Source organism: Meleagris gallopavo, chromosome 4 (assembly GCF_905368555.1).
Source record: "Meleagris gallopavo chromosome 4, MGAL_WU_HG_1.1, whole genome shotgun sequence".
In the NCBI taxonomy this organism is placed as follows: Eukaryota; Metazoa; Chordata; class Aves; order Galliformes; family Phasianidae; genus Meleagris; species Meleagris gallopavo.
Window position 1 is genome coordinate 18,481,790 of NC_139407.1, and position 24,672 is coordinate 18,506,461.

General features: G+C 36.0%; 1 protein-coding gene across 49 annotated transcripts in view; it reads left to right on the plus strand.

Annotated features, from left to right (window-relative positions):
- Window positions 1–24,672, plus strand: part of TBCK (TBC1 domain containing kinase) — a 137,325-nt gene that overhangs the window by 11,983 nt on the left and 100,670 nt on the right. For 48 of the 49 annotated variants that reach the window (XM_085222360.1, XM_085222349.1, XM_085222344.1 and 45 more), the window contains exons 4-14: window positions 13,086–13,200; window positions 14,734–14,807; window positions 15,411–15,552; window positions 16,821–16,881; window positions 18,192–18,253; window positions 19,151–19,212; window positions 19,861–20,009; window positions 20,972–21,110; window positions 22,586–22,685; window positions 24,123–24,172; window positions 24,525–24,654. In XM_085222360.1, the coding sequence (XP_085078486.1) occupies window positions 13,086–13,200; window positions 14,734–14,807; window positions 15,411–15,552; window positions 16,821–16,881; window positions 18,192–18,253; window positions 19,151–19,212; window positions 19,861–20,009; window positions 20,972–21,110; window positions 22,586–22,685; window positions 24,123–24,172; window positions 24,525–24,654 (1,084 nt within the window). Of the gene's footprint in view, window positions 1–13,085; window positions 13,306–14,733; window positions 14,808–15,410; window positions 15,553–16,820; window positions 16,882–18,191; window positions 18,254–19,150; window positions 19,213–19,860; window positions 20,010–20,971; window positions 21,111–22,585; window positions 22,686–24,122; window positions 24,173–24,524; window positions 24,655–24,672 lie in introns of those variants that run through there. The other variant, XM_085222366.1, reaches the window with a different exon arrangement.

Genomic DNA, 24,672 nt, shown 5'->3' on the forward strand with positions numbered 1-24,672 from the left:
AGTCTATGCTTATTCCTGTCTTCAGTGAAATATAGTTGTATGTTTTGCTAGTCAGGGTTTTCAGAAATTACAAGTGAACCATCAGAGATGCAAGGTATAGTTTGTTATGCATGCAGCATTTGATTGGATGCAGGCAGTGTCCACAGCTGTTTATTAGTTTGCGGAAAACATGAGCTGACTGATCCGGATGACTACATTTTATTGGACTGTATTAAACAGTTGTCTGCACATTGATTAAATTTTGTTATGCCGTCTTTGCTGTTAGTGTACTTTTGGCAAACTTGAAGTGAAGCTATGTAATAGAAGGTAGTGGTAAATGCAGGGCATGGAGAAAGCAGTTTTTGAGTAGCCAGGGATTCCTCAAATATTTTGTAAGTCAGGTGCAAACCATCAAAAGCCTGATGGTTTTACATGATTTGACTTGAAGAGCTGCGTATGAGCAAAACTTCAAGGGCAGAGTGCATTCTGCTTTGAATCAAGTCCGTGCTGGAATTTCACATGAGAAATCCATATGTCATAATGAGGTTGCATTTAGCAAGGATAAATGGTCAAGCAGTAAAATGGAGTGGCGTTAATAAATAAACTTATTAAAATTAGATTTTTCCAAGGCATGTGTGAGAATCTGTATTTTGGGTGTTGAGTGGCTGTTGTTTGCCTTTCGTTTCTTGCCAATGGTGTTTCCAAAAACTACAATGAAAGATTAGACATTAGTCCTGACTCATTTGTGTGTTACTCAATGCTGCTTTTCTCAACATAAGAACATTTTAATTTCTGTAAGTATGAGGGTTGCTCTGAAAGTAATGCCTTCCATTTTATGATGTTCGTCTACGACATTAAAGGTGGATGTCAGTGACAGCAGTATAGGTTGAACCTTCCCACCAATAATCCATTACCTTTTGTTGCTGTGCGATAGACGGCAGCAGAGGGTGCAGTCTTACAGAAGGGCATCTGATGTGGAAGTCTGCGTATGGAGCAAGGGTGTGAGACTGAATTCCTGAATATGGAAAAATTGCACCCACTAACATTCATCAATATTTGCTGAACACTTGCTGAAACGGTGGATGTGAACCGGCAATGGGATGGTGGTTAATTTCAATTGTGGCAACAGCAATGTGAAAAATATGCCACCTTCTGGATGGCCATGCATGTTTTGTGAATGCAACATGCACGCTCTTTTTATCACATGTGCAAAAATGCACAGCTAACTGTGGTGCCTATGTTGTAAAATAGTGTTTTGTAGCTGAGAAACTACTCTTTCAAATGGAGTTATTGTGCATGATTACAGAGTGCCCTGTCCTTCTGTCTGACAGCTTCTGTTAAATGAATTTCTTCTACATTCAGCTGCATCAATCTCTGTTTGTCTGTTTGATGATGTTTTTTATGTTAGTTAAAAAGGCAGTTTGATACAAATTGTATGCCAATTAGTACATTTATAGCCTTTAGTCACAGGCATCTGGTTTGGCTACATGTGAGTTTATTGTTACCTCTCGATAGGTGGTTCCTGCCTGTTGCAGTGATGCAGACTGGACTATAGATCAAAGTGATGCACTTCTAATGCCTTCAGGAATATTAGTTGCTAGCTACGAAATTTCTAACAGCACCATTGCTTATTGGCCTAGTTGCAAAGTCCCTTTGATCACCTGCATTTGCAGACGTTCTTCACTTGGAACTTTCTGTTCTATTTCACTTTTGCGTAGCATCTGTACCATTGATGTAAGGATCCAGACTTTTGAGCTAACTACTTAAATGTATCTGACTCCTAACCTTAAGATATTTAGATTAAAAAACAAAAACAAGAAAACTGAACTGTTAGAAAAGCACTCGAAAAATCTATGTCTGGCTTTTAGAGGAAACCTGTGCGCTGCTGCCATTTTGGTTCATAGGTTTAAAAATTCTACTGCACCGTTATAAAATGTTTATCGCTGTATTCTCCTTTATTTAAATTAGGAATGTGGCTTGTTTCTGATGCTTGATCTCGTGCAAAGAAAGCTAAAGTGCAGGCAAAGAGATTTGTAAAGAGATTGCTTTGATGCAGTTTTATAAAGATTTGTTTGCTTTTCCTGCTATTCAGTAACTCTTACAAAGAAAGCATGTTTGGTTATTGTTGCATAGTATTGATACTTACTGGAATAAGTGGTTGTATACAAAGTGTTACTTTGAAATTACTAGTGCTTCTTGCACTAGATTATGTTTAAGAAGACTATTTTGTTGAGAGAAGCTGAATTCTTTAAGAGAAGTCAATTCTTCAGTTGTTATGTTTTTGAAGAAGAAGAATGCTTGCTTCTTTTGTGTTTTGAGCATTTTGAGATTGTTCTTTTGGCTTGTCATGCACTGAGCAGTGATTTTGGGCTAGTTTAATCTCAAAACAAAGGAGAAAAAATAATGGATTTTTTTCAGGAACAGAAACGATAGTATTGGGAATCTCATTGTTACTAACATTTTCTCTTACTGTTTAGTACAGTCAAAGCCACTTTATTATACATGATCTCTAAATTCAAGTAATACTTTAATGGTGCCCTGCTTTGGGTGCCTGGAAGCGAAAGCTGTGTTTCCAGGAGCTCATCTGTTCTGCTTTCTTCCAGCACAGTGAAGAACGCAGCATCTGTCCAAGCTGGGAAAGGTTCAAAGATAAGGGAAATGCTGTATTGTGCAGTACCTGCTTGTTCTGTGATTAATTTATCTTTGGCTGCCAGACATGACTGAAACTTGTGCAATTTTATGATGAAAATATGAAGGCAGACATGAATTCTTTCCTGACTACTATCAGGAATATTTTGCAGTCTCTAAAAGAAATCGTTCAGATTTAAACTGTGTGAAAGGAAATCTTCAGAGACCTACATACGATGACAGTGAAAAAATAAGATAAGCACTGGAGGTGTCTTTATTTAGGATATGGTTAACTATTTGTTTCCTTCTGGTGCAAAATTTCCAGCAAATCCTGAGCAGACAATCATTTTATTTTCTCGTGAGTTTTTCTTCCCTTAAAATTTGATCAAACATGATAAATACATACGAGTCAGCTTCTACTGTTTTACTTTGGGCATGTTTAAAGTAGTACAATAATACCTGGTTTTGCTTTTCTTTATGGAGAAAAAGCATTATGATCTTGCATTAAACACAATTCAGTCAACAAAATTTCCTATTTTTTGGCTCTGAACTTCTGTTATATTCAACAAATTATTTGTGAACTGGCAGAAATTACCAGGTTTATTTCTTCAAACACCTAAAAGCTTTCTTAAATATTCTTCAGCTGCCTTACTAAAACTGAAAAGAACATCTAACACTGTAAAATAAGTGTTACAGTCCGCAGTATATGTTGTGCATACACATGTTCTTATGAGAAGCTGGCTTGCAAGCAAGTTTGCTGAAGGGGAAGGTTTTTGTGTTGCTGGGTTTTTTGTTGTTGTTGTTGTTGTTGTTTGTTTGTTTGTTTTGCTTTCTTTTGCTTTTTAAATATGAAATACTTCAGGTACACTTGGAATTGTGTGTCTCTTTTGCACTTAATTCAGCCCATGCATTTGCTATAACCCAAAGACTGTATGTGTAATATAGAAGTGAAAGCCCCTGGTCAAAGACTCAACTGAAAGTACCATAGTTTTAAATTTTATTTTTGTGAAAAATGTCACTCTAAGCAAATTAATTCTTAGAAAGCTCCCTCTTTGTAATTATATCTCAAAATAATTCCTCTGCTGTCAGCTGAAACTCTGACAAGTCCTACATTCTTTAAATAATGTGATTGCAGAGTTTTTCCTACCAGTAAACGTAGATGATGACCCACTCCTTTTCAGAATAAAAACTTGTGCGGAAATCCCGCTGTGAGATTAATCTTTATGACAGATAATCTTCACAGCACCAATAAAATCACAGTTATCCTTATAAGATGGATATAGGCTTATGGATTCTGGTTTATGAGAGTTGGCTTCTGCCTAGATAGAGGCAGTGGTGACAGAAGACTCTTCTGTCATCTTTTTAAAACAGTGCTTCAAACATAGCATCTAAAGTCTCGTGCTGATACAGTTCTTTCACATATATGTGGCTGTGTCTTTTCGTTAAGAGCATATTTTCCTTCTGTCTTTGGCCTACAGAAGGAAGCTGCACTAAGTTAACTGTAGCGTGGAATGACAGATCTGGTTATATTCTGCCATCCGCCCTGCTTCCCTTTCTTCCTGGCAAAGACAGTGCTGGCTAATTCTGTGCAATGTTTTCTGTTACTGGAGGAAAGGGAGAAGCAGGGATTGAACAAATCTGCTGTATCCTGACAGCAAACCTTTGAAAAGCACTGATTTTAAGTGACTAATGTAAGTAGCACGGACACTTAATGACTTTACAGCATTGCAGTTGAACAAGTGACATAGTAGTGTATATTCTAAGAGCAGCACTGGAACCTTTGAGGAACTTTTGGATATTAATTGAGTGGACTAACAATACAGGATGGGCAGTTCATGCTGGTTACTATGGTTTCTGATAGCTCTGCTGATTCAGTTAGAAATTGATTCCTGGAAATTGGTTATCTTTATTTTTGTTTCTTAGCAGAGATTAAGCAATCATTAAAGCTATCATTTGACTGGAAATGTAGGGATAGTGAAATTTCTTATATTCTTAAAATGCTTATAGAGTATGAGTGTGGTGAATAGAAAAATAATTTTATGTTCTTCCTTTTGTAGGAGCACTTTAAATGTACAACACAGTGTTGTCGTAATTGTCATTATATAATCACATAAGCTGTGTGACTTTCTTAAATCAAGAATGTATTCGGGAGAAGGAGAAAAGTGGAAGAACAGTTTTCCTTAAATTTCATCTTCATGAATACACCATTGTCTATTAGAAGCGTCTTGAAACTTCTCTGGTAGTAGAAAATAGTAGTAGACCAAATTTTTGTCTTTTAGGCGAATGCACTACTAATGTGGGTCAATGTCAGCAGCTCAGAATAAGATTTTTGCCCAGGGAGCGCATTGACTGATGCCTGGATTTGATAGACTAACATGCTAGCTTCAGCTATCGAGAAGAGTGTCTTCATAGACATAGGAGAATTTGCTCTTTTGATTGTTGATGTAAGAGGGGATTGCAAACCATGATCATGTTTCACTGTCAACTCTCAAAGCTGAAAGCATTTGTCATCTTTACTAACTCTTTTACTTTTGCAGACATCTGTTTTCTATTGAAACGTGCAATTTTATGTATTTAAGTCTGAAAAGATTGTTAGTATTGTAATGTGGCGGGGTGATCGTGACAGATTTGTGAATCAGGTGAAGTTTGATCTACAGCTGTCTTCACAAGTGTAGAGGCATGAATCAAACACTGATCTGCTGAGATTTGACAGTTCAGGGTGCAATTAGCAATTGATTTTCAGATCTGTCCTTCACGTTAGCATAGACTAAGGTGGAGGAAATAACAGGTGCCGACAGTGTGACTATTAGTCCTGCATCCTTTGGAAGTTATTTTTCCTTCAATGACTTAAGGGTCTGGTGGTGCTGCTAATTGTACCTTTTACTGCATAGTAGACATTTAAATGTCAAGCTCTCTGTAGTTTGGGGAGTTGAAATTGAACATATTCTGTGCCTAAAAGTTTAGATACTGGTGCCTTCAGGTACAAATGAGTGATTATCCTTGCCTAGAACATGGGTTTTGATTTCAAATTTGGAACTGTCATGGAAATGTGTTTTTGAGCAGCTGAATATCTAATTGCTACCTTTTAATTTATTAAAGGAAAATATCCTGACTGCAGTTAATTTTTTTATTGCCTTTCTATGTGTTGTCAGATTGGCTTTCTATACCTGTCAGATTGTGATAGATCTTGTCAGGATTATTGATCACAAAGCATGTGATCATTCAGAGGTTTGTATTTGTTCAGAAGATGCAAAAATTTTTATTATCTGACTGAAGTTGATCTTAATTCTACTCTTACAGTTTGTCAACTTTTTGGAGGAGAGGAAGCTACGGCAGGGGAGATTCAAGCTGGACATTAGGAAGTATTACTTTTCAGAAAGGGTGGTCAGGCACTGGAATGGACTGCCCAGGGAGGTGGTGGAGTCGCCGACCCTGGGGGTGTTCAAGGAAAGACTGGATGTTGTGTTGAAGGACATGATTTAGTGGGAGCTATTGGTAATAGGTGAACGGTTGGACTGGATGATCTTTTAGGTCTTTTCCAACCTTGGTGATTCTATGATTCTATGATTCTATGAAAGTGTGAGATGTCATTACATTAAATGAAATGTTGGCAATATGTGTATAATCTCTGCTAAATTCTGAATTACCCAGTTAGAAGTCATTGTGTTAGGTTGATATTTTGTTGTTGTTGTTTTGTTTGTTTTTGTGCAAAAAAGGCAAGTAAACTCATTCCACTTGCTATTGTTTTTTGGTTTTTGTTTTTATTGTCATTGTGCATCTAGTTCTACTGTGCTGTGTATCTACTAATGTGTAGTCTATGATCAGGTTTCAGATGAGGACTGTTTTACCTTATCTTATCAGATGGTGACTAAAACTTTCTCATAGTGCTTTTTGGTCAAATTAGAAGTGTCGTTGTTCTATCTTTTATACTTGAACCAACTTGAGGCCTGAGGGACAAAAAATTATTTCTCACAAGCTAATCAGTGGCGAGATCAAAATCTGGGAGTTTGAATTCATCTTTCTCTTTCTGTACATTAAAGCAGATGGTGCTACTGGTTTCATTAAGACAGTGCTTTATGAGGTGTGCTTATTGTTTTCAGAAGGTCTTTTGTTCATTTGCTCCCTCAGCATGTAGGATGAGTGCTGGATATCTTAAAGGAATTCAAGTGCTGTGGCTTAAAATTTGTGCTTTAAGAGGAGAAGATGCATTGAAATGATTCAAAGCGATAACAATCTGAAAAATCATGTCTAAACGTTTTTGTTTGCAATATGCTGAATATATGAAGTTCTTTTTATCTATGCTTTCATCCACTGTTTTATGGATTTTTTTATTGGACATTACAAGTTGAGACTTTCATAAAAATGTAACATCAATTGTGTTGCTTTTAAAGTCATGCTTCCAGTTTAAAACTCTAAAAGAGGAATGAAAGGGCTTTCTGAGTTTCCTCAGATGAGCAATGCAAACTTGTTGAAGATATCCTGTGTGAAATACCTCTGTGCATGAGTTAGAGACTTCCTGAGGTCTTTGTCTATAAAATTAGTTTTTTTTGTCTTGTACTCTCAGCTTGTTACATTCCCTTCCAGTTCATTTCGTTCTGATAATGCGAATGCATTTCCAAGTAAATTGGCAGTGTTTACAATCTCAATCCCTAGTGCCATTTTTTAATCAAACATGTAATAAAGTGCTAAATAAACCATTCCCACCTGCATCAAACTCTTTATGTTCTGTATAAGATATTTTGTAATTTATTTATCCAGGAAGACCCAATTCATCTGCACATCTGTTTTTCAACAAGTCCTGTTTTTTATCCAGTTTTCCAGCTGGTCGTTTGAGGCATAAGGAGGTCGGATGGCTTTCTTGAGGTCAGTGTAGTGGTTGTCTCAGCTGGGATTATACCCAAACTTCATTCTTTGCTGTAACCACTTGGCTTCACCGCTCCTAACCAATGTGTCTGCATCATTCACTGTAGTAGAACTCCAAATGTTATTTTCTTTGGTTTGTAGTTTTGATTGTGTTAAAGTATTGTAATTTTTATGAGTTCGGAAACATTACATCTGTTCACAACCTGCTTCTGTTCCACTTTGAACAGGCACAGTTTGTTGGGATGAGTCTCCTTCCTGAATTCCATGTTCTTGTTTGTCTCACAAGGTCTGGAGTAGTTACTGATGGCTTTGCTGGTTCATGTCACACTGGTGTATTTCCTCAGAGCAAACCCTGTCTGACCTTGCTCTTTGGAAAAGGAATCTGTCTTTATGCTCCTGTATACCAGTGTCATAAGTCCCTTAACACTCCTGATGGCTGAGATGTTCTTCCTCCAGTTTTTACTTTTTCAGCAATAATATAGTGTTAGAGAAAGATGCACAGGTGGGATAAAGGGGTTCTTAAGCATGCATTTCTATGTATGTCTCCATATGTTTGAAGTTTAAGGAAACAGATACACTTGAACGTGGTATAATCAGCATACCTTGCTCCTCTTGGTTTTGTTGTGCCTTCCAGAGGACAGTCAAAATAGTTCCAGTTCCAGCTGTTATAAATTTCCTCTTGCCTTGAGTTGCCAATACAATGAAGAAGCATTATTTCTAACTCCAACTGACATATATATGTCCAGTAGGTACAAAAATTACAGAGCTCTTTACAGTTATCTAGATAGGAAGGCTTTTTTGTGTTGCCAGTCCTTTGTCAAATTCTAGGTGGACCTCCGTTCATTTCACTGTATGGAGCGCTTTTTCAGAATAGTGCACTAAGCTTTTTGGTAGATTTGAAAACCCGAAAGCTGCCATCACTAATTAAAAATACCACAAATGCATTTGTGACAACCAGAAAGATTTCTCCTGTGTCGAAGTTATGCTGCTGCCTCCATTTTGCATCGAGTCCCAGAAATCTATATTCCCTCAATTGCTGTTCAGGTATAAATGCGTGTTCTGTTTTCACCACCCTGAAACAGCTACAGCTGCCTGTGTTGAATTTGCCAAAAAGGAGATTGCTTTCTTTAGCAGAAAGCGTAACTGTAATCAGTAAGCAGGCAAGAAGGTCTTGTGTGCTACTTGACTACTCTTTCATTTTAAACGGTTTTGTTGTAGCAGTAAAGAAGTATGGAGAAGGCATCTTTCCCAATGTTCTGAATGCACTTCAGTTGAAGATGAATACAGTGAGTTCTTGCGTAGATGCGCATTGATTTGCCATTCAACTGAAGGAAAGGAAACCTGAGTGAATCTAAATTCTATGATATTGAAACGAATGCTGACCTTTTACCTCTTCTTTTCATTCTTTCTTTTTCTCTTTGGAATTCTCTTATTCCACAGTCTAATAGGTCAAGTCTCCTAACACCGCTCACCTCTGATTTCCAGCTGTATGATCTACAGTTTTTTTTTTTTTTTTTTTTTTAAGTATTCAAGGCAGTAAATTAGTTTTTATTTTCCCCTCAGCAGTCTGTGGTATGCACAGGGACTACTGCTGCTGGCTGTCAAATGGATTTTTCCTACTCCATAGTTTGGCAATCATTTTCTTTGCTTCAAGCTGAAATTTCAAATTATTCATCTGGAATTGAGAGCAATAGGACACTATGAAGATTGCCCCTTGATAACATAGCAAGGAATTCTTACAGAATACTTGGTGGCTGTGGATTTTCACAGCAATTGACGGGTCCTTTCCTGTGAATGTGGATGAAAGGCTTGGAATATTGGATACTCTGTTACAAAATCTGTTGAAGCATGCACCGGTTACTTTATAGTCAGACATTATCAGATATGATACCTGGGGAAACTTATTTGTTGTATTTTTGTGTGTTTTTTTTCTCGGTGGTTTTTTGGTTGGTTGGTTGTGTTCTTTGTTTGCTTTTTGCGTTCTGTTTGGAAGTCAGGAAGTATCAGGGAATATTTCATATACACTTGTTCTGTACCCTCCCCTCAATCCTTTCCTAGGCATCTGCCTATCATCTTCTTAGGAAAAAGGATACTGGACTCAAATAAGTTTGGGGTCTGACCTAGTATGCCGAAGTGTGAGGTTTGAAAGACCATTGATTTTGGCCTAAAATGGTAATAATCCATTGCAGTAACTTGTTACCAGAGCATCATATCTTGCAGATTCTGATTCAGTTTCTTACATGGTTCTTGTAGTTTGGTTTTGTTTGTTTTTTTTTTTTCAAAAATTCACAATCTTTCTGTCTTAAAGTTTCTGATTTCTAATGTAAATATTTACATTTTTTTTTTAGTTTACTCCTGTACTTATGCTGTTGCCTTATGGCTTGGGCAGCTCTCCATATACATTTGTTCACAGTAGAGCTCATTCACTGCTGAATGAGTATGGTCACTCAGCTCTCAGTTATTTTTGGAGCGTGTTGTCTTTATTTAGTCACTGATAAATCTCTATTCCTCACTCCGTTTGTTAATAACTCATCCTTTGAAGAAAGACAAGGGTGTAAGTATGCCACTTTCTACTAGTACATATTTTCCCTTTCATCCTGGCCCAGGTACTTTTCTCAGTCATAAGGAAGATTGCAGTGGGTGCAAGAACATTTGCACAAGGGATTTTTTTTTTTTTTTTTTTTTTGCTTTCCTCTGTCTGAATCCAAAAAGTGACAAAAGTGTCCTAAGAAATCAGATAATCGCATCAGTGAGTCTGCAGCACCACAAGAATTTGAAACTTTGCTAGAACATCTGTTTCCTGTGACACATGAGGTTGATTGAAGCAAACTTTGAGAAAACAGCTACACCTCCCTAGCAGTAAGAATTTAACAGACTGGAGATCAGGCTGCCTGCTAAATGGAAAAGTTTATTTCTTTTTGTAAAGCCACCTGTATACTATTAGTGTTGGAAATTAGTCATTTGTCTGGTATAGCTTTTGGTCTGACAAATTCCTGGAGGTAATAAAGCAGTGCTCATTTTTGTGGGTTTTTAAGTCTTCTCTTCTGTCTTCCCCCACAAATGCCATGCACATGCCTTTCTTAACCGTGCTGGTTTTGTACTATTGCCTGAATTTGCTTGTATCGATTTCTAGAGTATTTTTTCTCTGTTTAGCAAGGGAATATCTGAGGAAGGAATTGAGTTATCCTTTTTGCTTCCTTTCCTATGCTTCTATACCTTCAAGTTCCAAACCTAAACCCAATATTGGATTAATCCTTATAGAATCTTTCAGTTCTTCATTTCTAAAGTGGAAGAATACAGGTTACCCCCCTTTCATAACTACTTATTTTCTTTGAAACAGGAGTAAAAAGACAATGATTACATCAACAAGTTTGATTTTTATGAGAGTATGCAGTCCTCTCACATGAAGATAATCCTTTCTTAAAAGTGATTGAGTAGCTTGTAACTGAGTAGACTTGTTGGTGTGCAAGTGAAGAAAAAAGGAGAATTAAAAATGAAGCCTATTCCTTGGAAAAGTACTGTTAGATGTAAAGATCTTTTTTTTTTTTTTTTTTTTTTTTTTCCCCCCCTTGTCTGTGAAGTGTTTCTTTTGCAGGTAAATTCCTGCTGCTTCTCTCTGTTTTTCCTGTTAGTGGAGAGAAGAAGCTTAAAACGTTTTTAGGAAAAGTAGAAGCTGAAGATGATTGGTATCCCTTCAGATCTTCAGGTGACTTTTTGAAGTGAATGTCAGACTGTGCTTTTACTGAGTGCCTCCTGCCACTTCTGGCTTGAGCAATGGAATAATTTGGTTCACCACAGTTTATAGTTGCCATCATGACCTTGATGAGATGAACAAGGTTTTTTGTACCACATAACTTGGATGAAGGCCCTTGTTAGGTCAGTGATGTAGCAGCTGTTGGTATCAAACCTAATATGCCAGTTTTCCTCTTTTTTTTTTTTTTTTTTTTTTTATTATTTTATAAATCATATTATTTCACTGGTTGGTCTATTGAATAATAGGCTTCTGGGTAATGAGTAAAAACTTTAAGAATCAGCACAGACTTCACTCCCTATGTTTAATGACCTAAATGTCCTCCTTGTTTAGGATTACATATTTGATTTTTTTTATTTTATTTTTGCTTCTGTTGTTTTCTTTTTTCTTTCCTTAAAGGATGAATGTACCTGATGCCTGAAGGCAACTTCAAGACTTCAAGTACCTTCTGCACTTCTAGAAACTTGCTTCAGTGCACATGGTGGCCTTAGAAACTGTGAAACTAGATGGTAGTCTAGCCTCCTGTGAGGCAGGGGAGCTCACTTGAGCTTAGTTGTTCTCAGGAGGAGAGCTTGCAGCAGAGAGATGGATCTCGTGCTCAGCAATAGCAATTTGGTTTTTTAGTTTCAGGCCCTTTGCAATTAAATGCAAATGTCCTGGGTAACAGGCAACAAACAATGTATTCTTCTTAATAAATGAAACTAGAAGTAGTTAATGGGCAACAGCACTATAGAATAGCTTGTTATAAAGAATTCTTTTTCTTCTGGGGAGGTGTACTTGCTTCAACTTGACATGATATCCTGGACTGAACATTTCTCCATATGAGGATAGCATTGAGAGTGTAAGACTGAGAAACCTACGTAACAAAAAATGCTTATCATTCATGTGTTGGTTGTCAGTGCAGTGCCATAGAGGATGTATCGTAGATAATGAAGAATCCAAAAACAGTATTTTCGTGTCTTTGCACAGTTTCTGTTTTATGAATTGTGAGAGAATCCAGAGAATGAATAGGTAGCTGAGGCCTCCTCGTGCCAACAGCGGGTACTGCAGCTTTCAGGCGCACAGCTGCATTTTTTTTTTTTATGTATCTGCAAAGAATTTGCAAAGTTGTGCAAAAGTATGAAAGAAGATTTGATTTGCTATCATTACTGGTAATATAGGTGGTAGAAATAAAGTGACAGAAAAACTGAAAGCCTGCAATGCAGATTTTTACCATGGTTATATGTTTGCCTAAAAATTACTGTGGTCCACACTACATAACTGACAGCTTCTAGTGCTGTTACGTGTGGTGTAAATTGAGGAGAGGAGGGAGGGGGAAGAAAAAGTGCCAGTGAGGAAGGCATGAGGTGGTTGTGGGGTTTTGTTTTGTTTTTGTGATCATTAGCAGCGTGGTTTTGATTGAATTGCTAAGACCTTGAGAATCACTTCCAAATGCTACGATCCAAGTACCAGTAGTGTAGATATATGGTAGGATAGATTTCTCTTGTGCCTAAAATTTGATTGAATAGTCTGTGTTCGCAGCTGTGGTAGTACAGAATTCCTTCTAGGAAAGGGGTAAAGACCAGAAAATAACTCCATGCAAGATAACTGAAGGATCTTAATAGCCTATTTTTAGTCTTCTCAGTCTTTTTGTGTTGTAGTAGCCTGTGAGCATTTCTTGAACTTGAGGCTTTTGTCAAAATGCAGCTATTTGCTCTAATGACAAAATTCTGGCTTTTTGATAGCAGTGAATAGCTGATAATGGAACTTAATTTCATTTTGGTCTTAGGTAAACTAAGTTAGATTCCCACTCCCTCCACTCTGTAATGTACCTATTAGTTTTGCTGTTGTGCATGTTTTTTATGTTCTTCTCTTTTGTTTTCAGTTCCTCAAGAATTTTATGCATTGCATATGAAGTCTTGCAAGGTTTGCAATATATGAACAAACATGGGATGGTCCACCGAGCTCTCTCCCCTCGCAATATTCTTTTGGATCGAAAGGTACAGCTACATGAATGAACCTGTTTTATTTTTTCTTCTTACTGACAACAAGTAGCATGCTGTGTCGTATTTGGAGACTCGACTGTGGCAGCCCTTCTCATTATGGTGAGTGGGGCAATTGTATATATGGGAAAAGTGTAGGGGTTTTTACTAGTTTTCCCCTTTTTCGTAAATCTCAGATGTAGTTCAGATTTGTTTCTGTTCCCAGTTTTGTTTTGTTTTGTTTTTTAATCACAAACCATGTTTTTTATCCTTCTTAAGGTAGAGATGGAAGTCTCCTTGATTGTCAGCATTATAGTTACAGGGTCTTACTAATTTTTTAATAGGCATGTATTTTTTCCAAGCTAGTTTGCAGTTCCCTGGTAATTCCCTATGTTTCATGTTGATCTGAAATGTTACTTTCAAATATCAACATATTTCTTTGTCATGTTAAATTATTAAAATTGCAGTCTGTCAGTTCTGTTCTGTCACAGACTGCTGGGTTGGCAGTGTGGAGTAAAGGTTCCCCTCGTAAAAGATGAGAAAACCAGTAGCTACTGTTTTATTCAGGGCCATCACCATATCTGAACTGACAGCTAAAATGCTTAGCCTACATGAACAACCCCTCTCTCCTTCCCCTTCTTACTTGCTTTAAATAGAATAGCTAGTTCTTTCCTTGGAAGGCAAAAAGAAGAGAAAGGAGGTGAGGAACGCTCATTGGTATGGTCTTGTATAAATTACTTGTAAGCAAGTGAAAATCATAATAATGCACTAACAAGCAAAATACTTACAATTTGAAGATAGTCCTAAAATCAGTTAAAGAACAAAAGGAGTAATGAGGCCATAGAATTCAAAGCTTTTTCCCTGCTGAATTACTTGCTGATGTAGCCTTTACGGTTGCACCATCTGCAGGCTGGCTGAACACAGTTCAAAATACAGCAGAAACATACCAGTTTAAATTCTGTGCCATTTTTTATGTTTTGATTTTGGTGTTGCATTTCTGCCTTCAAAGAATAAAATCCAACACCTGCAAAACATGTTTGGTTGAAATATGTATGGATACCGTTAAGGAGAGCAAAATAATGAGTTGATGGTCAAGACTGGTGAAGGAGCCAGACTAGCTAAATAGAAGAAGTGAGAGAATAGTGGGGCTGCTTAAGGAGTTCTGAGATTCAAATGGGATTGCAAAGAGATTTGGAACAGGAATTATGTTCAATAGAACATTTAAGCTTTTTAAATGTACTGAGAATATACTGTAACTTTCAAAGTTCTGACTTCCTTATGCACTCCAGAGTCATTACTTCATGCTCACAGTAAGTAAAAGCATTGGAAATAAGCACCTTACTAACTTGCAGCGGAGTTCTGCTTAGGATATGAAACAAAAACAGAAAGACCTGACTTCTTACGAGTGTCTGTCTCAACAGCTAATGCAGTTTGCATGAAAGTGATTCTTTAAAAAAAACTTTAATACATATTTTTATTATGTCTAATACTGATGCTCTTGATTTTTGTTGTTGTTGTTTTTTTGTTTTTAATTATTATTCTCCTTTCCAGGGACATGTCAAGTTGGCTAAATTTGGACTTTACCATATGACTGCTCAAGGTGTTGATGTTGATTTTCCTATAGGGTAAGAATGTAGCTGCTCAGTATAAACATTTTAGGGATGTATTCATTTGGGTACACAAAAATAATAGTGATGCTTCCCTTTGAATCTTGTTTTCAGATTTTATTTTTTAATGTATTTTCATGAATAGTTGAAGGGATAAATGATAATGATATTTTAGATTGATTTAGCAGTAGGTAGAATGTGTAACACTTAGTTTTGGGTTTTTTTTTTTTTTTGCTAAATCAATAATTATTTGATGGGAACGATGATAATGGAGAACAATGTATCTAGGATATTTATTGTACTAGTACATTTATTGTACTATTTACATTTATTTAATGTACTAGTGCTAAAATTCAATGTATGTTTACTTTGAGATATGTAGATATACTATTTTGAGAATTGATGATACTTCCTCTTATAAAAAACATAGTAATTAAAATTTGATCTTTCATGTGCAGTTGGAAGTGAAAGTGCTTCAATGTTTGTTTTGGCTAAATAGAACAATTTGCATTTTGGTATAAACTGTGATTTCTCAGAATGCAAAACAATTTTGATTACTGTATCTGAATGGTAGCTTTTTGGACAAAGAGATCATTACTTAATGTTACTGCATTTTTCTAGGTACCCGTCTTATCTGGCGCCTGAAGTAATTGCACAGGGAATAGTCAAACCACGTGATCATACTCAGTGTGAGAAGCCTCTGCCTTCTGGCCCTAAATCAGATCTCTGGTCTCTTGGCATAATACTATTTGAGCTTTGTGTGGTATGTAAGAGGGTATTTTTCTTCATTGTGACTCTTGGGGAATGGTTACGTTAGCATGATTGCACTTTGCCTGTCACTGGACTCCAAATATCACACTACATTAACCTTTCTACCTGATAAGTATTGGTGGTGGTGGTTGAAGTTACTGCATGCATCTTGGCTTGGTATGAGTAGAGGTGTTACTGTGCAGGACAGCTGTTTGTTAAGACCTGATGATGCAATTGCAAGGTGTAATTCTTAGCAAGTAGTAGACTCTAAACCAAGAAATATTTCTAAATGCTTTTTTAGTTGTTTTAGTTATACTTCCAAATGTGAGGTAGCTGTTGGTGTCATGCCCTCATTCTCTTTGAAAAGAATGAAAAGTCAATAAAGTTTCTTTACTATGAGAGCAGTACATCTACCTTATTACCAGAATCTAAGGAACTTCAGTGAAGAATAAAAGGCTTAGTTTGAAAATGGTTATTTGGCTTTAGAAGTTGAGATAAATTAAGCCCACGTCTTTACTACTTCTAAATGTTAAATTGCAGTTTTTCATTCAAAAACAACATTCTACACAGAAACAAGATCTAGCAAATGCGCTAGTGCTGATGTATAGTCTCATTACATAATTAAATCATCTGACAATTTTGTCTGACGTGATCAAGAACATGCTGTATGTAGTGAGTACATCAGGATGTGGGAATTGGACTCATGTATATTCTGTGCTTCTGTAAATTCTCAAAGTTCATAGATCATTTGTTGTTACTCCTTTAAAATGTACGTTTTCTTAAAATCTGATCAGGACATTTTGGAAACATTTTAGAAACAAAGTATAGATTATTTTTCTTAAGTACAGTGCAATACAAGCTGTGACTCTTAAATGTGTAATGAGCATGAATATCACCTTTGATTATGATCATGTTGGAAAAAATAGTTTTTGAATTGAGTTGCTGAATTCATAGTGCATTTGTAGGTTTGCTAAGGCAACTTGGGACTTTGTCTTGCACATTTCTTGTTTGGTTTGCCTTTGTTCCAGGTAAGAAACATTACAAATTATGTGTTGTTCTTTGTGATGACATGAAACTATGTCTGGTATATTTGATGTAGATGATGTTTTGCATTCGAATAAATATTTTCTCCAAATCTTCCAAAATTAATTTTAGAAGCTTATTTCACTGTCTGTGTATAGAGGTGGATGCTATCTGTGTATGCTATCTAAATATTTTTATGTAGTAATATTGATTATTTATTTATTTATTTGATTTTATTTGGTCATATTATTCATTTAGGGGAGAAAATTGTTCCAGGCTTTGGAGATAGCAGAAAGATTAAAATTTGTAATTACACTAGGTAAGTAGTGCAAAACCAACTTTTTTATTTTTTAGTTTCTGGGCAGTGTTATAACTGGAGCTATGCAAACTAGTCAGCTTATGGTGCTCAGACCTAAGGCACTTTACCTTTTGTCTGCTTTCATCTCTGGGGTTCAGAATACATTTGAAGAATAATTACCTGCCTAGGGAAGGGACAGAGATGGGTGACAGCTAAAATAACTGCAGAAGAGTCATGTTATCTTTGAGGGCAAGATATGGAAAAGCGTGCTCAGGTAATTTTGTCAGTTAATTGTTGTTCTATGTTGTAGGCATCTCTGAAATGACTTAGGAATTGTGTAACACTAAAGAAAACTGTCTCTGCAATAGCAAGCAGGGAAAATCAGGACTCTGGCAGGAAGATAGGAAATAAAAAAAAAAAAGAGCTGAGAAGCATATTACTAGGATATAGAGTTTAGTTTTTGATTTCATCTACACACTGGAAAAGCATTAAGCCAAAATTTCAAGTCTGTAGTGATGTTAATGAATCAAGAATTGAGACTATTTTGTGTCATTTTAAATTTGATTTGATGTGGATGTTATGTATAAGCCACAAGGAAGGAATGTTCAGAATTTGAAGCTTTATGAGTGAGTTACTGAATTTATTCAGAACAAAGAGCAATACCTTTAAAGATAGTTACTGTCAGTACAAATGTCTTTTTCATTGAGCAGTGAGTACTTTGGTGTTGAAATTCTCACTGTTTTGCTGTGCAGTGTATTAGCAAGGCTTTCTGAAGGGTTTGAATTTCCTTCAAGTTGAAAGCAAGTTGTTATGAACCTTCATCACTGAAAAATGTTCATATCCTCACCTGAGTATTATTATCTCAATATGTTGAAAATAAGTTGTAAAATACTGCTTCTAGTTGCAAAGAAAAAGCACTAGAAATAGAAAATAAAAACAAGTACTTTGAGCTTCTCTGTGCAGGTATTTTTAATATATATATATATTTTTTTTTTAATAAGCACAAGGACTGAACTTATTTGGCACTCTGAATTACTAATTAATACTCTGAATTAAGCCTGCCAAGAAGACCTCTTTTTGCTGTCAAATCAGATTCACTACCTAACTTTCTTAGGCTTCAGTTTTATTTCTGCATAGGGGAGAATGTGATTTTCATTTCTGATTTTGAGAGTTCACCTTCAGTTGATGTAGCAATGTCAATTTAAAAAACAAAGAAACAAAACAACAAAATGTTCTGTTTTAAGGTGGGGCTTTATCTGATATCGTGCTTAATTGGTATCACTTTTTTCATGTTCTTTAACTTTTTTTACTGCTGTGTTTATTTTTCAAAGGTTATGTAGATGATATTGTAACTGTATTAGCTGAAGAACATGGTTGCCTTGATATTATTAAGGTTTGTGAAACTAGTTTACTCTTCCATGCTATCTTATCCAAAACTCATTATTATTGTTGGATTTCATGTGATATGAAATATATATTATATACATACATCTCTCTCTATTTCATGTATGCAAAAAATACACGATATAAGAAATCTTTGTTTACACTTACTCATTGGAAAGAAAAGATTATTTACGTATATGAAATAGATAATGTTTTTATAGTGATTTATAAAAATGTATTAAAATATTGTCATTAGTAAGAATAGTAAAGTATAAATAGTAAAGTAAAAAATAATTGCAATTTGTAATTATATATACACACACACATGCGTTTTATGAAACCAAACTTGTTTAATCACTTGAATACAGTTGCAATAGACTGCAATACATATGTAAGATCCTTTCAGGTACCCAGTGCCAATAATGCTCATTTTCTCCTAAACTTATCATCAGTCAAAATTTTAATACTTGCTGAATTGTTCACATGTTGTTAATTTTCTTTAAAATACTGCAGGTTAATTTTCTTTCTATACAGCTCAGGTCCTCCCCATCCACAAAGTTAATCACTGAATTTTGGTGTCTGTTTTGAATGTTCTGAAACATTGTGCAAAAAGGGTTGACTGTTACCAGAAGGGAGTTCCCAAGTATTGCCTTATTTCAAGCCAGATACAGGATGTCTAGATTAAAACATCGTGTATCTGGCTTTTTTTCCCCATAGCCAATGTAGGGGGTGGAATTAGTTCCCCACACCATTTTGGTCTTACACAGCTAACCTCATACGTGTGGGCATGAAATTTTATTGCTTTCCAAGACAAGCCTGTATATTGAAAGCTAAGTATGAGTTAAGCAGCATGCTGAATTAGGGCAGTAATGAATGGACCTCCTCCATATTTTTTCTTATGTTCCAGGATCTTTCTGAAAATGTCGTAACTCTGCTGAAAAAATGCCTTACATTCCAACCTTCTATGAGGTAAGTATTCAATCTGAATACTTAATAAACTCCATTGGAGTAAGACCACCAGTTGCTGAATGTTTTTTGAAATACCAAAGGCTTCTATTATCTATAATAGATAGCTATTTGGTTTTAGTATTTCGCAGTATTTGAAAGAAGTGGTTTTGGAAAAAAACATCAGATGTACAAATCTTTGAGATTGTTGCAGAATACTTTTGTAGGAAAGCTCTTCAGTCACGTTCAGGTTAAGATTTCTCAGCTTTAATGGTTCTATTTCTGTATGTTCATGAGACTTAGGACTTCCTTCAAATCTCTTCTTCCAAAGTACTTTTTTATTATGGCAGTCCACCACAATTTTTATCTGAAAGCTGTAGTAGGCTTCTGTTCCTCAACTGAAGCTTTGCACTTTATTCCATATTTGCTTAGAGAAATAAAGAAAATAATTGCTTCGTATATTCATTTCACATGAGATACCAAGTTAGGGCATAAGCAGACTGCAGCACGTTACAATTTACGGATTGAACAAAATTACCAGGTTTCTTTGCTTAAAAAGAATTCTGAGGTTTGACGTAACTTATTAGTATTTGTTACTGGGACTGCTTCTTACTGAAAGCAAGCACTTCTTGGAAGTGCTTTACTCTCAACGTTGTATTATCTTCACTTAAGGCCAACTCCGGAGGAATTGATGCGTGACTGTTTGTTCAGTGAAGTATCTTTGGCATACCCTCCCTTTCTCAAACCTGCTGGACTGTTCTCGTCCTCTCCAAGGTGTGCTGACTTAACGCTGCCTGAAGACATAAGTCAGTTATGCAAAGGTAAAAGACAGTGGGATAAATGTCGTTGGATGGGGAAGGAATATGCAATATTTTTGCATTTTCTTTGAATGCATTATAAACTATTATATGGTTTAATATTCCATTCTTGTAGTAGATTGTTTAGGGGGTGAAGATAGAGGCAAGCATATTTAGAAGTGGTGTGTTCAAATCAAGGATGGTATCTGGATTTTTATGCTTTGGTCTCAAGGAGTAAACAGTTATTGTTAGTGTTTGAGTTTACGTTGAGATACCTGTATCATCATCTGCCTTTTTAATTTGGTTGTGTACAAGGTACTGATTCTCCCCCCCTCCCCAATGTATTGTCAATTAGAAGCTGGATTCTGTTTAGTGATAGGAAGAGATTATTTTTGGAAGTACTGGCAAACTAAATTCTTATGAAAAAGATTGTATTCTATTATAGAAGATAGAATTTTTTGAGTTTACGGTATGCTGAATGTTTTAATCCCTCATTAACATTTTGAACTCTGAGATAGCTACATATTTAGCAAATCTCATTGTACAGTTTTTGGGGACCGAAATTTTGTATCTTCTTAGAATGTACTTGGTCCATGAAGGAAAGACATTGTAACTACTCAGTATGAGTCATCAGTTTCTTCGTTGTGCTCCTGTTGTGAACAAAGTAATGTGGGCTTTCTGTTTCAGGGGGAAAAAAACAAAAACATACAGAAAGCAGAAGTCCATCCTTCAACTTATTTATCTGAATATTTCTATTTTCGGACATAAAGGCAAACTGCAAACTGTTATGGTTTTTTTTTTTTCTGATGCTTTCTGTAAACCTTCCCTCAAAGAGAGGATCACCTTTGCCTCTAACTTCACATGATGCTCTAGAACCTCTCAAGTGTAGGAACTTCTCCTCAGCAAGATTTGTTCAGAGCAATAAGAAGAAATACAAGCTGCCTAAAAAGCTGTAATTAATTTTTTATGTTTTTTTTTCCTTGTAGATGAAGATAATGATTACCTTGCAGAAAGATCAATTGAAGAGGTTTATTATCTCTGGTGTCTGGCTGGAGGAGACTTAGAGAAAGAACTTGTCAACAAGGAAATCATTCGATCAAAACCTCCTGTCTGCACACTTCCCAAGTAAGAAAAGAGAAGCACTTAGAGGGAAGGAGGATGTATGGAGAAGTGGTTGTGAAAGAATGTTTTGATTTGGTTTTTGGTTTCAACACCTGTGTACATTTTAAAAAACATTTAAAACAACATTCTTAAACAGCAGGAAATCACTTTACAGCTCTTCTTAATCAGTTTAAGGCATTATTGAACACTTCATGTTTGTTATTTACCTGCTTTTCATGTTGCTTTCTGAAATCCAGAGGGGAAAAAAAAAAAAGGTTAAGTGCTAAACACTGAACTGGAAGATCCTAAATTTAGCATCTTTTCCATTGTCACTAAACTTTGATTTTAAAATAAAAAAAAAAGTCTCACTGTGCTTGAATACTGTGTACTAATAGTAATCCATTCTGTAGCAAATTCTCACACTTGGAGTTCAATTTCACAGAGCAGCAGTGCTGAATGGTCATTCATTTCTTCAGCAGATCAGCTGATTTATGTTTATGTGTGTGTTTTTGTTCTAAATTTATAGTTTTAAAAATTGTAGTGCCGTTACAGAATTACTATTTTTATCTTCCTGCTGCACTTGTTGCAATTTGATACAGCATTTTTAAATGTTTTGATACCTTAATCCTCCAGTCTGATTTTAACAAACAGAATTATGTTTTCATGTAGATAAATTTGCTAGGCCTGGGATTTAAAATCACATAAAAATAGCCAGAGTGCAATATCTGGGGACAGAAAAAATAAAAAGAACTTGATCTTCAGTGATCACATGATAGTAAAAGTAGTGTGACATTTTGAGGTACTGCCTGTTCTGTCCACTTAGGTGAAAGCTTGGGTTTCTGAGTTTGTGGGGATAACAGTTTTAATAATGTAAGTATTAAGAAGATGAAGTGGCCATTTAAAAATGCAATCTTATTCTATCTTTTAAGTCATCCTGAGCACATTAGCATAACTTGAAGAGATCAATTTCCTGTCTGCTTTAAAATATCGCTGAACAGGCAGTTTGTATATACTCTTTCTTGGTTGCATTTGTTAGTCCCTTTGATTGAAAAAATAATAATAATAATAAGGTCTGGGATTTTTGTTGTTGTTGTTTGTTTTTTTGTTTTTGTGGGAAACGGCTTTTAAATGACAGTGCTATTTTATTTTTGGTTCTCACATTAAGTGGCAGTCAGTCTCTGCCAGTTCAAGAAATAAAAGAGAGTATTAATCTCGTATCTCATTAGTCTTCCTTTGTGCGCAAACTAGAGTTGTGGAAAACGTGAAATGTGCATTTTTAGACAGAAGCTGTTTAAATAATTTAAGGTGATTGTACATTCCGTTGATAGCAGGTTTAATGCCTTGCAGAATCAATTTGTTATACTTCTAAGAGCTAGTGTTTTGTTTTAAAGAAGAAACTAATTGATGTTAGATATTTATTTATTTATTTTTCCAAACTCAAATCTTATGTTATAAAATGACCTGAATTTTATTTTTTTTTTTTTTCTTTCATTTTGAAGCTTTGTGTTAGAAGATGGTGAAAGCTTTGGGCAAGGACGAGATAGAAGTTCCCTTCTAGATGACACAACTGTGACTTTGTCTCTGTGCCAGCTCCGAAATGTAAGTCAAATTCTGTGCGCAGGTTCGTATGTCCTTGCTGTGGAAACATTTGTTTAAAGGGAATATGGAACAGCAGCTCCTACTTCTGCTCCTACAGAGGGACAGTGTTACTGATTCTCAGAAAACTTCCTGGTGTTTGAGGTCAATTCTGATTTACGCTATCAAAACGTATTTCCCATAAAAGCTTACTAAATTTGATTAATTTTCCCATTCTCCATCCCCATATTTTTACTACCTGCTTTTTTCTGGTGAAGCTGCAATACTTTGGTAGTACCTGATATTCTGCATGATTGCTGAACTGCCTGGCACAGTGAGTGTCTTCTTTCATTTTATTCCTGTAGGTGGCTCACGATATTCAGAAGAAAGAACAACTCAATTCAGTTGCAGCTCCTTAATATCTTTATCCTTGGAGCTCCTTGGAGCTTTGGAATATATAGCTATTTGTGTTTTACGTTATGCAATGCCTATTTTAAAGGTAGCATACACCACAGCTTCTAATTCTGTTCCCATAGAAGGGTAGCTTTTACAGCTTTATTTTGAACTTTTTAATCTGTAGTTTTTTATACTGGTGCCTTAATGTATAAATGCAGCAGCAAATAAATGCATATTGAGTTTTTATTTTAGGGAGAATATAAGTGAGAACCTTGCAATGTTAGATGAAATAAGTTTTTGAACTTAAGCAATTCTTCAAACAGCTTTCATGGAGCAGAGCATGATGTTTGAAATCAGAAGAGGATCACGTCTGAATGAACCGAGAATGAACTGTTCTGTCACTTCCCAGGCGGAGCAGCCTGTGTGCTGTATGCCTTTAAGATAGAAATAGCAGAGTACTGCAGGGAGGATAATGTTAAACATTAATCACAGTGCAGCAAAGATATCTGAAAATTTCAGACAAGAGTCCAGGTACACTTGTCTGTCACTTTTTCAGAGAGCGTCTGTAATTCTGTGCAGCTTTCAGATGCCGATACAAGAAGGAACTCAAATTTGCGTAACTCTTGAGCTGATTAAAAAAAGTAAAACCAAGCTCTGTAGTTGCTGTGCAGCTACTTAGGTAGGAAGTCCATATAGAAAAATGAGGGAAAGAAAGAAGCAATGTTAGTACTGTTGATTGATTTATTCATGGTCCGTAAAAGCTTTTTCTGTGTGTGCAGAGGATAGGCTTTGTGCAGGAGACGAGAGTTCTCTTCACATGGAAGACATTCCACAAAGTCTTAAGAAAAGAAAATAAGATAGTCTGTACTAGGAAAACTTCCTAGTCTTAAAGGTTGTATGTTTCTTTGTTGATTGAGAACTGAGCTAATGCTTAGACAGATGTCAGGGTGAACTACTAAACTTAGAAGTGAATTGCGAATTAACTGTTTTCAGATTCCACTAAATATTTTCACAGGATTTCTGAGCATCATTCTGATAATAAATTGTCCTTATTCTCCATTTCAGAGACTGAAAGATGTTGGTGGGGAAGCATTTTATCCATTACTTGAAGATGAGTAAGTGTGTGTAAATTTGTTCCCATCTAAGTGACCCACTGTTGCAGTGTTAGTTTTGAGTAGCACAATACAATGTAAGACAGCTGTCTTCCAAGAGCAAACCTTACTTGTCCTTGTTTGGCCCTTAAAATCAGTGAGAGCTGATAGGTGCTCTGCACTGGTGAACTTAGGGCTCTGAACCCAACCTGAAATTTTTAACCTTTTTCCATGTGCTGTGAATCAGCTGTTTGTGCTGAATATTTAAAATGATCCATTTATACTTCTGACTCAAAAATGCATCGCTGAATATTTATTTTGCACTTTGAATTATATATTTTGCTCTTTACTACTACTATCCTAATTCTTTTTCCAGCCAGTCAACTTTACCTCATTCAAATAGTAGTAGTGAGCTGTCTGCAGCTGCCAATCTACCTCTGATCATCCGGGAGAGGGACACAGAGTATCAGCTAAACAGAATTGTTCTGTTTGACAGACTGCTGAAGGTATGAAATCTCTCTGAT